The sequence below is a fragment of the Hyla sarda genome, chromosome 3 (genome assembly GCF_029499605.1).
Source record: "Hyla sarda isolate aHylSar1 chromosome 3, aHylSar1.hap1, whole genome shotgun sequence".
NCBI classification, from domain to species: Eukaryota; Metazoa; Chordata; class Amphibia; order Anura; family Hylidae; genus Hyla; species Hyla sarda.
The window spans coordinates 177,774,709-177,792,102 of record NC_079191.1 but is presented as its reverse complement, the minus strand read 5'-3'; the positions used below and the strand labels follow the sequence as shown (position 1 = coordinate 177,792,102).

Sequence of the window (17,394 nt, the reverse complement as noted above, 5' to 3'; positions counted from 1 at the left end):
CCCCGCGATCAGGCATCTTATCCCCTATCCTTTGGATAGGGGAAAAGATGTCTTAGCGCCGGAGCACCCCTTTTAAGAGTAGTGCTCTTACCACTGTTATAAGCTGAGAGTCCTCTCCATGGCGCACAGCTATTTCTTATTCTCTACATTTCAGTTTAGCTGTTTGCCAGTAGTAGTCACACCTGGACTTTCTTTCCTCTACTTGCTTGGCCAATCACAGGACAGCCAGGGCCGTATTTACAGCTCCTACTGCCCTGGGCATTTGGACTGAATATCACCCACCAGGGTGATCCCACAAGTGTCGAAATTTTGTCATGCAGATCTGTCTAAATAGACAGCAAAAACCTTATGCGTTACATGTGGATTTTATTGCACATCCATCGTGGATCTCTCCTCTAGACACAGAACTTGGTAAACTCCATCACAAATCCACAACTTTCTGAGTGTCTACAAAACTGCAGGTAAAATTTAAAGCTGCTTTGACCCATGTGGAGTCAACCAAAGGGGGAAAATTGATGATAATTTTTTTCTCCAGGCTACAGTATGGCTGCAGTTACATCAAAATAAAATACTCGCTGAAGTGCTGCCTGTCTTTAACCCTACAACCCAAGGCATAGGCCTAATGGCAAATACCATCCTAAAGACTAATACTTTCTGCTGTGACATAACATAATGGTAGTGAAAGTGCACTTAACAGGCTGGCACAGTCCTGGGTGATAATATATATAATAAACTACTATAGATGGCATGTATGGAAGCATGGTGAGCAGCTGAAATTTTATTTCTTCTAGGGTAGAAATCTGTCTGATTTACAGCATGCTTTTTTTATTTATAGGCCTTTACAGTGGTTACAGTCTTCAATTCCATGACCTTTGCGCTAAAGGTGACACCATTCTCTGTGAAATCTCTTTCTGAAGCTTCTGTATCTATGGAAAGGTTTAAGGTAAGCTGTGGTCCATAGGTCTGTTCACCCCCCCAAATCCCCCCCCCCCCCCCCCAGATGTCTTATATATGAAATGCTATATCTTTAGGGACAAAATAGTATAACATAGGATTTATTTTAGCTTTTGAAGGTTTAAGTTATCCCTTGTTATTGGCCACTTTGATTCTGTCTGGGTCAAAAAAAATAGCTTTTGGTTAATAAACAGCATTTTACAGTTATATATTTCCATATTTTTTGGCTGCATAATGTTGGAGCCATCTCGTTTAATACAGCTGGACTATTCTGCAGATGTTTGTATTTATTTATTTATTTTTGGAACCACTTATTTTTTTGTGCTTAACAAGTCTTTAGGTCTATGTACGTAGGGTTATTTCATGTCCATTAAAGTTACACTGGAACAGGCAGAGGGACCTATGGGCTGCTGCGAAGGTAATGTAGGCCCAGCAGAGCATGTCCGCTCTTAAACAAGCTAAAACTAACACTGAGTCATTTGTTTCAGCTCTAGCAGATAAAGTCAGATTGGTCTCCTGGTCAAATCACACAAGGCTGCAAGTGTTAAGTCTGCTAGGTGTAGCTGCACATTGTATGGGTAAAGGAAGTTTGGTAGCTGAGAAGGTATATAGGCGACATTGAGATGACTTTGGGATTCCTTCATAAAGGTCTTTATGCCTTACCTTTTTGCTTTCTGCAGGTTTTCTAGATTTAGATGTGTTGTAAAGGACACATTATAAAGTTAGTCTCTCCCAAATAAGTGGGGGTTAGTGTTGTCCCGGCTATGTTTTTAGAAGGGAAGAGTTACTCCAGAAATGTTCCCAAGTCACCCTCAATCTGAAGTTAGTTGACTCTAATGAGCTACCTTTTGCTCCGCAGCAGCTTCCTTCCACTGTATAGCCTGATGTTTTTGCTTCCTGCGTGACCTAGACCTGACCTGCTGTCTCATCTTTGCACCTTTCTCACAACCTCCTATCAGAGTTTATTTCTAATGGAAGAGGTTCACTTGGTAAAGAAAAAGCCATCATGCCCAAACATCATCATTCAGCTACAAAATGCTACATTAGCATGGGACTCTTCCCATGCCAGCACCCAATGTTCTCCGAAGTCTACCCCCAAACTGAAAAAGGAAAAGAAGGGGGTTAAAGGAAAGAAAGATAAAGATAATTTGCAGAAAGAAGGACCACAAGCTGTTTTGGCAGAACAGAAAGGACATCTACTGGTGGAAAATGATGAGCAAGCCAGCCCTGATGAAGAAAGCAAAGATATACAACTATCAAATATGAGGCTACAGCGGACGTTATACAACATTGATCTGGAGATTGAAAGGGTAGGTTAGAAATAGTAAGGCTTTGTTCACATTTTCTAAATTGTTTGTAAACTGCAAGGATACTGGCAAAAAAGGTAATCTGGCATACACCACGGTGTACCTGTCGCTTTCTCATTGACTCTTAGACTGGATGTGCTATACTACTCACTAGGGATCGACCAATTATCTGCACAGCCGATATTATCGTCCGATATTCACGTTTTTTGCCTTTATCGGTATCGGCTTCTAACCTGCCGATAATGCGCAAAACAAGGCTCAGTCCTGGCCCTGAACTCCTCCACTCCCTCACCTTACTCACGCTGCTTCATTCTTGCAGTGGTAGTGAGATCCGCAGAGACGCCATCCACGGCAGGCCGGCGTGATGACATCACATCATCGCGTCGGCGCCCGGAGTTCACGTCCCCGCAGCTCTCACTCACAGTACAAGAACGTAGCAGCGTGTGAGAAAGGTGAGCACTCCTCGAACGCTGTATAGATGGACGGGCAAATTATAAATGACGGGGGCAAAGAGAGAAATAGCCGATAATTTATACCTCCACAGATTATTGGTATCGGTATCTGCCCTAAAAAATCGATATCGGTCGATCCCTACTACTCGCCATATTTTTTTTTTATTTTTTTTATTGAATTGTGCAAATAGTCAATAGGTACACTGTTATACTTCAGAATACCTTTTTGCCTGATTGCTTCTATCTCCATCTCTAATGTCTCTTATAATATATATTACACACATCTATGTATGTGTGTGTGTATATAGATATATATATATATATATATATATATATATATATATATATATATATATATATATATGTGTGTGTGTATATGTCATTATAGTATAAATTTGCTATAAAAAGGCTTATCTGACCAGCAATTTCTCTTTTTACTAACTCTTTATTGTATTTTTTTTTAGGGCAAGCTGATAGGAATATGTGGTAGTGTGGGCAGTGGAAAATCATCATTAATTTCTGCTATTTTGGGACAGGTAATGTTTAGGACAAATGACACCTGTGTTAGTGTGTTTATGTTACAGCCTAATACTATTTTCATATCCAGAAAAAAAAATTGATTTGGTAGTTTTAAATTTATTTGTGTCCTTTGGTTTCCCTGATGAGGATTTCAGAGTTATGTTTTCTGCATAAATGGTAGACCTTCTACAGATGCTTGCATGAGGGACACCTGATCATAAGTCCAATGACCTGAACTGACCGCATTATAAGGATCTATGATGCTGCTAGTTCAGGTCATGAGAGGGCTGGGACTTGCAGATTTAATACACACTTCTGAAACCAATCGTAGACAAAGGAAAGTGCTGTAAATCATTGAATATTACTTTAAATTGTACTAAAAGCCAGTAGAAAATAAATGTTGTATTAAAGTGCTTCTCCAGCCACTTAAGTTGTCTCAAAGTATAAACACACGTACAATATTCCAGCACTAACCCCATTCAATTAGTACAGCGTAGACATCTGTATAGTTATGGAATAAAGCTTTGAACCTTTTTACCTAGCTGGACTGGATTTGCCATTTCTGGATTTGCCATCAAAGTATGTAGGCACACAAATTCCTCATTATAGTGTAATTACACATTTCTCATAGTTTCTAGTGTGATACAAACCAAATATTATCTTATCTCCTATGCGGATGTATATCAATCACATGCTTTAGAAACATGTTGGGTTTTCTATAAACTAGCCATGTATGTCTATTGTAATACTGCATGTTCTATATAGCTGCCAGTCCATCTCTCTGGAATGCCAATCTGCCGATAGTGTGCACATTCTAAACATTCTTCTCCATTGGCTGGACTTACAACAACATAGTCACTATCAATATATTCCTATATTCCATTCAGTAAGGACACATTCTTCCGTTTTTCTCCTTTTCAGTCCAGTGTAAATACTAAGTAAAATAAAAAAGTAGATTCATAAAATAACATAACTGTTATGCTGCCATGTTCACTTCAGAGAGTCAAAAAACAAAACAAAAAAAAACGAAACAGAATGATGTGGTCTTATGAGTACTTTCTTAGAAATTTCTTAGAGTATATTTAACATGAGCAGTGCTACACTAGGTATTTGATGGGTTTGTACTGCCATTAGAAAATTCTATGTAAATACTTTATATCTTATAAACTGCAAGTTGGTCCCCATCATCTTTTCACAGCTTCATTTGGGAGAGGCAGTTCTTGGTTATTATTTACAGCATGAGTTTTAATCCTTTCCTATAGTAGCATTATGGTCACAGCACTCAACAGAGCATTTTGAAAAAATATTCTTTAACACCTTAACGACGCAGGACGTATATTTACGTCCTGCGCCGGCTCCCGCGATATGAAGCGGGATCGCGCCGCTATCCCGCATCATATCGCGTCGGTCCCGTCGCTCATTAACGGCCGGGACCCACGGCTAATACCACATATCGCCGATCGTGGCGATGTGCGGTATTAACCCATTAGAAGCGGCGGTCAAAGCTGACCGCCGCTTCGAAAGTGACCCGGCTGCTCGTCGGGCTGTTCGGGACCGCCGCGGTGAAATCGCGGCGTCCCGAACAGCTGACAGGACACCGAGAGGGCCCTTACCTGCCTCCTCGGTGTCCGATCGGCGAATGACTGCTCAGTGCCTGAGATCCAGGCAGGAGCAGTCAAGCGCCGATAACACTGATCACAGGCGTATTAATACACGCCTGTGATCAGGATGAGAGATCAGTGTGTCCAGTGTTATAGGTCCCTATGGGACCTATAACACTACAAAAAAAAAAGTTAAAAAAAAGTGTTAATAAAGGTCATTTAACCCCGTCCCTAATAAAAGTTTGAATCATCCCCCTTTTCCCATAAAAAAAAAATAAAACAGTGTAAAAATAAATAAAAATAAACATATGTGGTATCGCCGCATGCGTAAATGTCCGAACTATAAAAATATATCATTAATTAAACCACACGGTCAATGGTCACTTTTTATACCATTAAAAAATGAATTAAAAGTGATCAAAAAGTCCGATCAAAACAAAAATCATACCGATAAAAACTTCAGATCACGGCGCAAAAAATGAGCCCTCATACCGCCCTGTACGTGAAAAAATAAAAAAGTTATAGGCGTCAGAATATGACATTTTTAAACGTATAAATTTTCCTGCATGTAGTTATGATTTTTTCCAGAAGTGCGACAAAATCAAACCTATATAAGTAGGGTATCATTTTAACCGTATGGACCTACAAAATAATGATAAGGTGTCATTTTTACCGAAATATGCACTGCGTAGAAACGGAAGCCCCCAAAATTTACAAAATGGTGTTTTTGCTTCGATTTTGTCGCACAATGATTTTTTTTCCGTTTCGCCGTGCATTTTTGGGTAAAATGACTAATGTCACTGCAAAGTAGAATTGGTGACGCAAAAAATAAGCAATAATATGGATTTTTAGGTGGAAAATTGAAAGGGTTATGATTTTTAAAAGGTAAGGAGGAAAAAACGAAAGTGCAAAAAACGGGAAAACCCTGGGAAAACGGGAAAAACGGGAAAACTTTTTTTTTTTATTTTTTTTAAATATCAATTGGCTTTAGAAAGTTAAACAGATTTGTAAATTACTTTAATAGTAATTAGTATTACTATTAATAAATCTTAATCCTTTCAATAATTATTAGCTGCTGAAGTTGAGCACTGGCAACAGTGCTCTCTGCTGACATCTCTGCTTGTCTCAGGAACTGCACAGAGTAGAAGAGGTTTGCTATGGGGATTTGCTTCTAAACTGGGCAGTTCCCGAGACACGTGTCATCAGAGAGCACTTTAACAGAAACGAACAACTCAACTTCATCAGCTCATAAGTACTGAAAGGATTAAGATTTTTTTTATAGAAGTAATTTACAAATCTAATCAAGTACAAGGGGACTCGGCACCACCTACTGCTTGCTCTCTGGATATGACATTAAACTCGGCTGCCCTGTGTCTTCCTTTGCAACTGCTGGAGGTATTTCAGTGGTGCTCTACGTATATCGCAAAGTCCATTCAAAACATGTGTAGTGAAGAAATAGAGAAATGGAGCAACTCACCACACCGGACCAGGTATTCTTTGCAAGTGGTACTTTATTCCAGGGTACAATCACGGAAGACAAGCAGGGAGAGTGAGCGTGGGACGCGGGGGTATCCTCTCGGTGACGGGCCGTTTGGCGCCAAAGCGCTTCGTCAGACCGGGATAGTGAGGTCACGTGAAGGGGTGTGCCTTAAAACAGGTATGTCGACATCCAGGAACTCAATACTCCACTATGCCTCCTCCCATCCCACGCATACAAAAATGGAATCCCAAAAAGTCAATTTATCAAACTAAAAAGAATAAATAATAATCCAGACAAATACAGAGAACAAGCGGATGCCTTGGAAAACAGACTTGAAAGAAGGGGTTATCCAAAAGAGATACTAAAAGCTGCCAGACAAACAGTAGATCTAATCCCCAGATACACCTTATTAAAACCACCAAAAAATAAGAACTGTAATGATAGGTTCACATTTAAAAATACCAATATGAACGAATTGATTAAAAAATCGATTCGGAAACATTGGTATATATTACAACAAGATGAAGACTTGAAAAATCTGACAGAGTCAAGTCCCATAATAACACACCGTAAAAATACAACAATTCAGGATTTCTATAACAAAAAAAATAAAAAAATCCAATACGAACTGGCTGACAGATTCCCGTCCAATAGGGAACTTTGCTTGCGGATCGTGCAAGCAATGGAAGAACAGTTTAAAATGCAACACAATTAACTTAGGAGGATACAGTATCCAGTTGAAACAATTTTTTACATGCAAGACGTGTTATGTTGTCTACTGTTTAATTTGCGCATGTGGACGATACTACGTGGGTAAAACTATCCGGCCCCTATATCATAGGGTTAGAGAACACCTAAAATCATTGGTCACAGGTAGAGATGAGCGAACTTACAGTAAATTCGATTCCTCACGAACTTCTCGGCTCGACAGTTGATGACTTTTTCTGCATAAATTAGTTCAGCTTTCAGGTGCTCCGGTGGGCTGGAAAAGGTGGATACAGTCCTAGGAGACTCTTTCCTAGGAATGTATCCACCTTTTCCAGCCCACCGGAGCACCTGAAGGCTGAACTAAGTTACGCAGGATAAGACATCAACTGCTGAGCCGAGAAGTTCGTGACGAATCTAATTTACTGTAAGTTCGCTCCTCTCTAGTCACAGAGATAGGAGCGCCCCGTCTTATCGCCCACATGCGTGAACACCACAACAGCAATCCCGATGATATCAAATTCGTAGGGATTGAACGCGTTGAGAGTGCCCCTAGAGGTGTTAACATACACCAACAGCTCCTGAGAAGTGAAGCCAGATGGATCATCCGGACGGATGCCACTGGCCCATTAAGGTTTAATGAAAAACAGGAATATGGTGCTCTATTATAGTAAGTTCGTGCATTACAGAAGTGGTTCGCATGATAGGAAGTTTCTTTTAATTATGTACAATCTATTTTACTTTGTAATTTTGTACCTGAGTAATGAACCAATGACCTGCGGGTTACCTGCTGCGTCATAAGGACTTACCTGTTTTAAGGCACACCCCTTCACGTGACCTCACTAGCTCGGTCTGACGAAGCGCTTCGGTGCCAAACGGCCCGTCACCGAGAGGATACCCCCGCGTCCCACGCTCACTCTCCCTGCTTGTTTTCCGTGATTGTACCTTGGAATAAAGTACCACTTGCAAAGAATACCTGGTCCGGTTTGGTGAGTTGCTCCGTTTCTCTACTTCTTCACTACACACAATTTACAAATCTGTTTAACTTTCTGGAGCCAGTTGATAGATAAAAATATACGGGATAACCACTTTAAGGACCCAGCCCATTTCTCGAGCGCTTCATTGGGGGACACAGTACCATGGGTATATGCTGTTGCCGCTAGGAGGCTGACACTAGGCAAAAAAACTAAGAAAGTCAGCTCCTCCTGGCAGGATATACCCGCCCCCTGACTCTGAGCAACCCAGTTTTAGCTTAGTGTCAGCAGGAGGCAGACACAGGTCTGGTGCTCTCCAGACCTGGTATTATTTCTTTAGTTTTTTCCTAGTCTCAGGGTATAGTTAGATTTTTTTTTATCTCCCTTTTTTGTTTTCTCTAGCGTGGGGTGACAGGAGCATGGCACTGCCTGATCCCCCACTTGCAAGCTAGGGGCACGGTGCATTGTTGAATGGGCCATTAACCTCCTCGCCATCAACCAGCGCCTGGTGGTGTACCCTGCATCCGGGTCCCCCAATTGCCCCTGTTTTCCACATCAGGCTTAAGGCAGATGGCCCTAGCTGGTCAAAGACTTGAGGGGTGAGTATGTTCTGTATTGTATGTGGATGAGTATGTAGCTCTATAGGTGAGTATGTCCGTCCACCCCCCCCCCCCCCCCCCTCTACTCTCTCCACCTCTCCTCTCATGGTTCCTAGCTGGGGCTCTATTAGTTTTGGGGCTTCTGGCTAGGGAGTTCTGGGGGTACAGGTGCATCTGCAGTCCCATGAGATAAAATTGGGACATCAGGGGTTAACAGGCAGTCAGCTTCCCTCTGTCTTTTTTGCCGTCATACCCACCTTTCTCATGGGGAGACAGCAAGTTTCAATGATCCTGCATGGGGGGGTGCGTCCTCTTGGGGGATTCCCGCATTCTCTATGGGGCATTTCGGTCCGGGCTGCGGGCGGGCAGCACTGTGCCACAGCTCGGGCCTGCCAGTGACCCGGCGCCGCTGCTACTTTTTTCCACAGCGCTCTTATCTGCGCTGCGGCCTCTCCCCTTGCGCACTGATCTCGGTCCGGGCCGCGGGCACTGTCACTAATTGAGCCTGTGGCTCGGGCCAACCCAGCTGCCGGGAGTTAGCCTTGCCCACTTCTCGGCACAGCATCGAGCCCTCTGCATTTTGGGAGCTCCTCCCCTTACTCCCGGGGAGCCCTCAGCTGTCAACGCGCACTCCGGGTTCGACAGCTTAACCTGTCCTGTAGGAGCGTGCGCTGCAGGGGGCTGGCTTTTTTTCCCCTCCTCTTCTCCTCCTATGGGATTGAGCGTGCGCTCTGGGGATCAGGGCTCTTACCATTGTGAAGTTTGCACCTGCTGCAGGGGTCAGCTGGCCCCTTCTTCCTCTGCTACTGGCCCATCGTGGACTTGGCTGCATACACTGCTCTGCTACTCATCTTGGCTTCCTTCTGCTGTAGGTCCAGCTTTTCCTTCCGGACCTGCTTCTCGGACACAGGACCTGGGTGAGATCGTTCTGTGTCTCTCTGGTTGTCTGACTTACTGGTGCCCCTTTTTTATGTCCAATCCCAGACCTGATCCACCCTCTTCCCGGCAGGCGGTACCTGCTCCAGCTGTAAATCCAAAATGCCAGGCTGTTCTTCTGAACCTACTTGTCCACCCTGTGCATCTCTGCGACCTAGTCCTCCCCCGACTACCGTACGGGATGGTCCTCCTGACGGCGGACGGTCTGATTCTGCTCCTGAATGGGTCTCATCTTTTTCTCAGACAATCTCTGACTTGGCCAGGGTTTCCCAGGAGGTGGTCTCCACCTTGGGGCGCTCCTCCTTACGCTCTTCCCATAAGGAGACGGCAGTGGCTTCTCCCTCTCGTCCTTTCCTATGGCCCTCCCGTGGCCGTCTGGGGCTCCGCTTCCTCCCCTGAGTCGGGCCGTGCTGGGTCCTCTCACCTCAGCTCCCGCTTCCACTCTCATTCCACCTCCTCCAGGCGCCACCGCAACTGGTCACGCAGTGTCCACTCCCGGTCCACCTCCTCCCGATCCAGAACTCCTCTGGAGCGCTCCCAGGCACCTGGTGAGCTTGTGAACTCTGCTTCGAATCCTCCCTCTGACTCTGAAGAGACTTCACACATGTCAGATATGGTGGACAGCCTGAGGTCGGCAGTCAGGGACACCTTCCATTTATAGAACCCAGTAGCTTCCTTTGCAATACCTGAAGTCTCCTTCTGCCGCCCTCGTCGGGCACCTCAGGTTTTCATCCCACACACTGAATTTGACGAGCTGTTAGAGATAACTTGGAGGCATCCAGATAAGCACTTCCACTGGACTAAGAAGCTCTGGGCTCTCTTTCCCCTCCCTCAGGATCTGGTTACAAAGTGGTCTCCTCCTCCTACGGTGGACCCTCCTGTCTCGCGGCTGTCTAAATCCTCTACCCTGCCGCTGGCTGACACAGCTTCCTTTTAAAGACCCCTCAGATAAGCGCATTGAAAATTTGGTGAAATTCGCCTTTTACGCGGCAGGCTCTGCTTTGTCCCCAGCTTTTGCCTCCACCTGGGTTTCCAAAGCCCTCTCGGTTTGGGATGGTCAATTGAGCCAGGGGATTTTAGCGGGTGCTTCCTCCGGCGATTTGACATCTTTAGTGCAACAAATCGCTCATTCAGGGGATTACCTCTGTTCGGCTTCCTTGGAGTCGGCCCGCTGCGCGGCTTTTGCCTTGGGCAATCTAGTGACTCTTCAGCTCTCCATGTGGCCTAAGGCTTGGAATGCCGACGCAACCTCTAACCGTTCCTTTACTGAACTTCCTTTCCTAGGGTCTCGTCTCTTTTTGGCAAACGCCTCAACGAGATTTCTTCCTTTTCGTTTCTCGGGCCGCAGGGACAAGCCGGCGACCCCACAGGATAGGAGGACCTCCTGGAAGTTAGGGTCCCGCTCCAACCGCCCCTCTTCCAAATCCAGAACTCACAAGCCCCTCACTGCCTGAGGGTGCGCCCCATCCGAGTCTTCCCCTCGAGTGGGGGTTGCATGTCCCTTTTTTGGGACGTCTGGCTGGCGCAAGTCCAGGATGCTTTGGTTCTGGGTTCGGGAGGTCGTTTCCCAGGCTGTCGCATAGAATTCTCTAATATTCCCCGGGATTGTTTTTCTGGTCCCGCCCTCCTCGATCTTCCGCTCTTGCTGCAGCTTTTCAGGTGGCCCTTCTCACTCTCCTGTCCCAGAGCGTGATGGTTGCCGGTCCCTCCTCGGGAACGGTTTTCAGGGTTCTACGCAAATCTCTAAGTAGTTCCCAAAAAGGATGGCACTGTTTGCCCTATTCTCTATTTGAAACTCGTGAACCGCCATGTGTAGCTATGGCACTTTCGGATGGAATCCCTATGGTCAGTAGTCACCTCTATGGATTAGGGGGAGTTCCTCTCCTCCGTGGACATTCGGGATGCCTACTTGCACATCCCTATCTTTCCGGCCCACCAGTATTTTCTCAGATTCGCTGTTCCTGCGGGTCATTTCCAATTCGTTGCTCTGCCCTTCAGTCTGGTGACCGCCCCCCGAGTATTCGCCAAGACGCTGGCAGCAGTGGTGGCACTCCCTCCACTCTCGGGGTGTCTCGTTTTCCCCCTACCTGGACGACCTGCTCATCAAGGCGCCCTCTCTGGAGCACATTCGGGTCAGCTTCCACATCATGCTGCTGACCCTCTCCAGGTCCGGTTGGATCATCAACCACGCGAAATCCAACCTGTCTTTGTCCCAATCCCTGGTTTTTCTCGGGATCCGCTTCGACACCGCGGCTGCTCCCCTCTTTTCCGGAGGACAAGCTCCGGGAGCTCTTATCAGGGATACCCTTCCTTCGGCTGCCAGGTCTGTTTCCCATCTGCATGTCCATTCTGGGCAAGATGGTGGCATCCATGGAGGCGGTTCCCTTTTGCCTAATTTCGGTACCGTCCTCTCCAGTGGGCCATCCTATCTCAGTGGGACAAATCTCCCTTGTCTCTCCATCGAAGGATCTGGCTTTCACCCAGAGTTCGACGCTCCCTCCTTTGGTGGCTTCGGTCCCCCCTCCTTCAGGAGGGTCGCTCCTTCCTGCCTCTCCATTGGCATGTCCTGACCACGGACGCAATTCTACTCTGCTGTGGAGGTGTCTTTCGGGACCAAACGGTACAGCGCCGTTGGACTCCAGGCGGAGTCCAGGCTCCCCATGAATGTCCTGGAGCTCAGGGTGATCTTCCTGTGCCTTCTGCACGGGAGTCGTCTGCTTCGGGGCCTTCCAGTCCGGGTGCAGACAGACAAAGCCACAGCCGTGGTGTAAATCAATCGCCAGGGAGGCACCCGCAGTTCAGCAGCCATGAGGGCGGTGTGGAAGATCCTCTTTTTGGCGGAACTTCACGTTCCAGCCATTTTGGCAGTGCATATTCCCATGATACACAATTCGGGGGCTGACTTCCTGAGTCGCTCCACCGCAGACCCCTGCAAGTGATCCCTTCACCCAGAGATCTTCGATAAAATTTGTCACCGTTGGGGGACCCCACACGTGGATCTGTTCGCGTCGCATCGGAACAGGAAAGTCCCTCGCTTCGTGTCCAGGTCTCTGGATCCTCTGTCGGTGGAGACGCGCCTTGCCCTCAGTTCCATCAAAGGGCAGGTTTCTGCGCTTTCAGTTCTTTTTCCAATGCCCTCTTGCGTCCGACCTTCATCTTTGCATTATTATTGCAGGGTGTGGCTCACGAGGTCCTTCCGTTCCGGTCCCCACTGCGCCTTGGGACCTTAAAGGGTACCTCTCATCAAATAAACTTTTGATATATTTTAGATTAATGAATGTTGAATAACTTTCCAATAGCATGTTAATGAAAAGTATGCTTCTTTCTATTGTATTTTTCCCGATCAGTCCTGTCAGCAAGCATTTCTGACTCATGCTGGAGTCCTAAACACTCAGAGCTGCCAGTCTGCTTTGTTCACAGCCAGTCTGCTTTGTTCCTTTGTGAACAAAGCAGACTGGCAGCTCGTAGTGTTTAGGACTCCAGCATGAGTCAGAAATGCTTGCTGCCAGGACTGGTAGGGAGACCCCTAGTGGTCATTTCTTCAAAGTGGAAAATTAAATAGAAAGAAGCATATTTTTTAATAACATGCAATTGTGAAGTTATTCTGCATACATTAATCTATAATATATCAAAAGTTTTTTTTGATGAGAGGTACCCTTTAACCTTGTTTTGGATGCTCTTCAGGGTGCTCCGTTTGAGCCTCTGGGTCAGGTTTCCCTTCGTTTCCTTTCTTGGAAGGTTGCCTTCCTTGTAGTAATCACGTCAATTCGCCATGTGTCTGAATTGGCTGCCCTGTCTTGCAGTTCCCCTTTTCTGGTGATCCACCGGGACAAGGTGGTTCTTCGGCCGGTGCCTTTTTTTCAACCCAAGGTTGTGTCTTCCTTTCACTTGAACGAGAAGATCGTATTGCCTTCCTTCTGATCGTCCCCTTCTCATCCCTGGGAGCATCAGATTCACAAGCTCGACTTGGTCTGGCCGGTTCGGACCTATTTGTCGGTCACTTCCTCCTTCTGGCGGTGTGACTCCCTGTTTGTGCTCCCGGCCTCCAAGGCTACTATCTCCCGTTGTATTCGCTCCGCCATTTCGGAGGCGTATCGCTGCAAGGGTCAGGTGCCACCCTTCCGAGTGACTGCTCATTCCACCCGCGCGGTGGGGGCCTCCTGGGCGATCAACCATGGGGCTTCGGCTCTACAGGTTTGCAAGGGGGCAACATTTTACCATGTTCATACCTTTTGCATCCTCCAATGCAGGTTTGGGCCACAGGGTCTTAGAGGTGGCAGTTCAGACGTCCGCCTGAGTTCTTCTCTGGCTGGGTTGGGTCTTCCATCCCCAGGGACTGCTTTAGGACGTCCCATGAGCCTGTGTTCCCCAATGAAGAGCTAAAGAAAAGTCGATTTTTGGACTTGCGGTAATATCTCTTTCTCAGAGCCTCTATTGGGGGGCACAGCACCCATCCATTGGTTTGTTTGCGACCAGCCAGTTTCCTCTCCTCTGGTGTGGGGGTGTTTTTTTTGTGGTGGGTTCCCTTCTTGTCTGGGTTTGTGTTCAGACTTTTTTTCTTGGTCGGTTCTCCTCCTGCTTTGGGGCAAAACGGAGTTGCTCAGAGTCAAGGGGCAGGTATATCCTGCCTGGAGGAGACTTCGTTTTTTGTTTTTTGTTGAGTGTCAGCCTCCTAGCAGCAATAGCATATACCCATGGTCCTGTGTCCCCCAATAGAAGCTCCGGGAGAGAGATTTTACGGTAAGTCCAGAAATCTACTTTTTCACCTTAAGGACCTGGACATTTTTTACACATCTGACCACTGTCACTTTAAGCATTAATAACTCTGGGATGCTTTTACTTTTCATTCTGATTCCCTGATTGTTTTTTCGGGACACATTCTACTTTTAGTGGTAAATTGTTGTCGATACTTGCATCATTTCTTGGTGAAAAAATCCAAAATTTTATTTAAAAAAAATATATAAAGTTTAGCATTTTTTTTTGTACTTTGAAGCTCTCTGCTTATAAGGAAAATAGACATCCCAAATAAATTAAATATTGATTCCCATATACAATATGTCTACTTTAATCATAAACTTTAAAGTTGACTTGTTTTTACTTTTGGAAGACACCAGAGGGCTTCAAAGTTCAGCAGCAATTTTCCAGTCTTTCACAAAGTTTTCATAATCGAAATTTTTCAGGGACCAGTTCAGTTTTGAAGTGTATTTGAAGGGCCTTCATGTTTGAGATACCCCACAAATGACCCCATTATAAAAACTGCACCCCTCAAAGTATTAAAGATGACATTCAGTAAGTGTGTTAAGCCTTTAGGTGTTTCACAGGAATAGCAGCAAAGTGAAGGAGAAAATTCAAAATCTTCATTTTTTACACTCACATGTTCTTGTAGACCCAGTTTTTGAATTTTTACAAGGGGTAAAAGGAGAAAAATCTAACTAAAATTTGTAACCCAATTTCTCTCGAGTAAGGAAATATCTCGTGTGTATGTGAAGTTTTCTGTGGGTGCACTAGAGGGCTCAGAAGAGACGGAGCGACAGTGGGATTTTGGAGAGTGAGTTTTTCTGAAATGGTTTTTGGGGGGGCATGTCACATATAGGAAGCCCCTAGAAAACCCCCACATGGCATACTATTTTGGAAACTACACCCCTCAGGGAACAAAACAAGGGTTCCAGTGAGCCTTAACACCCCACAGGTGTTTGACGACTTTTCGTTAAATTTGGTTGTGTAAAATAATTTTTTTTACATTTTTTTACATTTTTTTTTTTTTTTCAACTAAAATACTAGTTTTCCCCAAAATGTTTTATTTTTACAACGGGTAATAGGAGAAAATGCCCCCCAAAATTTGTAATCCCATCTCTTCTGATTATGAAAATACCCCAGATGTGGACATCAAGTGCACTACAATGCTCAGAAGAGGAGGAGTCACATTTGGCTTTTGGAAAGCAAATTTTGCTGAGATGGCTTTTAGGGGGCATGTCACATTTAGGAAGTCCCTATGGTGCCAAGACAGCAGGAAAGAAAAAAAACACATGGCATACTATTTTTTTTGGAAAGTACACCCCTCAAGGCATGTAACAAGGGGTGCAGTGAGCATTTACAATCCACTGGTGTTTGACAGATCTTTGGAACAGTCGGCTGTGCTAATGAAAAATTAAATTTTTCATTTTCATGGACCACTGTTCCAAAAATTTGTCAGACACCTGTGGGGTGTAAATGCTCACTGCACCCCTTATTACATTCCTTGAGGTGGGGGGGGGGGGTGTAGTTTCCAAAATGGGGTCACATGTGGGTGGGTTCCACTGTTCTGGCACTATGGGGGCATTGTAAACACACATGGCCTTCAATTCCAGACACATTTTCTCTCCAAAAGCCCAATGGCGCTCCTTCTCTTCAGAGCATTGTAGTGCACCAGCAGAGCACTTTACGTCCACATATGTGGTATTTATATTTATATGTATAATATATTGCAAATTATGGGGGGGGGGGTTTTTTTCCTATTACCCCTTGTGAAAAATTTAAAATAACACCAGCATTTTAGCGAAAAAATACACATTTTACATTTTCATGTCCAACTGTAAGGAAAATTCTTCAAACACCTGTGGTATGTTAAGGCTCACTATACCCCTTTTTACATTCCATGAGGGGTTAAGTTTCCAAAATGGGGTCACATGTGGGTGTTTTGTGTTTGTCAGAACCGCTGTAACAATCAGCAACCCCGGTGCAAATCACTTCAAATGTACATGGTGAGCTCTCACTCCTGAGCCTTGTTGTGCGCCCGCAGAGCATTTTATATCCACATATGGGGTATTTCCTTGCGCAGGAGAAATTGCGTAAAAGATTTTGGGGGTCTTTTTTCCTTTTACCTCTTGTGAAAATAAAGTATGGGGCAACACCAGTATGTTAGTGTAAAAAATTAAATATTTTTACAATAACATGCTGGAGTAGACCCCAACTTTACCTTTTCATAAGGGGTAAAAGGAGAAAAAGCCCCCAAAATTTTTTAGGCAATTTCTCCCGAGTACAGAAATACCCCATATGTTGCCCTAAACTGTTGCCTTTAAATACGACAGAGCTCCGAAGTGAGAGACCGCCATGCGCATTTTAGGCCTAAATTTGGGATTTGCATGGTGGGCATTGGGGTATTCTACGCCAAAGCTCCCAGCATGCCTGAACAGTCAATGGCTGTCCGGCAATACTGGGAATTGTTGTTTTGCAACAGCTGTAGGCTCAGTTTAGGAAACACTGCCGTATGAGTCGTTTCATTGGGGGGGGGGGGGGGGGGGGAGAAGGGGCGACAGTGTAAGGGGATGTATATGTAGTGTTTTAGTTTTTTTTGTGGTAGTGTAGTGCAGTGTTTTTGGGGTACATTCACACAGGTGGGGGTTCAGTGAGTTTTGCGCTTGGAGTTTGATCTGTGGCTGAAAATTTGCTGCATCTCAAAGTTGCAGCAAGAAACTCACTAAACCCACACCCATATGAATGTACCCTGTATATTCACATGGGATGGGGGGGGTGCAGTCTTTGGCTGTCTGGGCATGCTGGGAGTTGTAGTTTTGAAACTCCTAGAAGCAGCAGTGAAGATCACTTTGCAGCGATCTCCACTGCGGCCTCTGACGCTGCGGCTGCTTCCACTTGCCTGCCAGTCCTCCTCTGCTCCAATCGCCGGTCCACGCGTGCCCAAGGTACCTGCCGCTGGTCCCCGCAGTACATTCTGCCATCTTTACCTGCTCTGTCCGGCCTTTCAGGGGCGGGCAGAGCGGGGGATCTCAACTGTCGCACCCCCCCTGCAATTCACCAGTCAGTCCCAATCGGCCAATCGCAGGGGATAGGAGGAAGTGGCACCACTGCCATCTCGCTCCTATCCTTCAGG

General features: G+C 45.5%; 1 protein-coding gene and 1 long non-coding RNA gene across 7 annotated transcripts in view; one reads left to right on the top strand and one right to left on the bottom strand.

Moving 5' to 3' along the window:
* ABCC5 (ATP binding cassette subfamily C member 5) overlaps nucleotides 1-17,394 on the top strand; it is a 169,487-nt gene that overhangs the window by 90,736 nt on the left and 61,357 nt on the right. For all 6 annotated transcript variants that reach the window (XR_008891201.1, XM_056565597.1, XM_056565595.1 and 3 more), the window contains 3 exons: nucleotides 836-943; nucleotides 1,914-2,264; nucleotides 3,178-3,249. Coding sequence is in view for 5 of the 6 variants with exons in the window: in XM_056565597.1 (XP_056421572.1) it covers nucleotides 836-943; nucleotides 1,914-2,264; nucleotides 3,178-3,249 (531 nt within the window). In the remaining variant the exon portion in view is untranslated. The remainder of the gene's footprint in view (nucleotides 1-835; nucleotides 944-1,913; nucleotides 2,265-3,177; nucleotides 3,250-17,394) is intronic.
* Nucleotides 3,261-17,394, bottom strand: part of LOC130361917 (uncharacterized) — a 73,469-nt gene continuing 59,335 nt past the window's right edge. The window contains exon 3 of the long non-coding RNA XR_008891202.1: nucleotides 3,261-4,166. This is a non-coding gene — a long non-coding RNA (uncharacterized LOC130361917). The remainder of the gene's footprint in view (nucleotides 4,167-17,394) is intronic.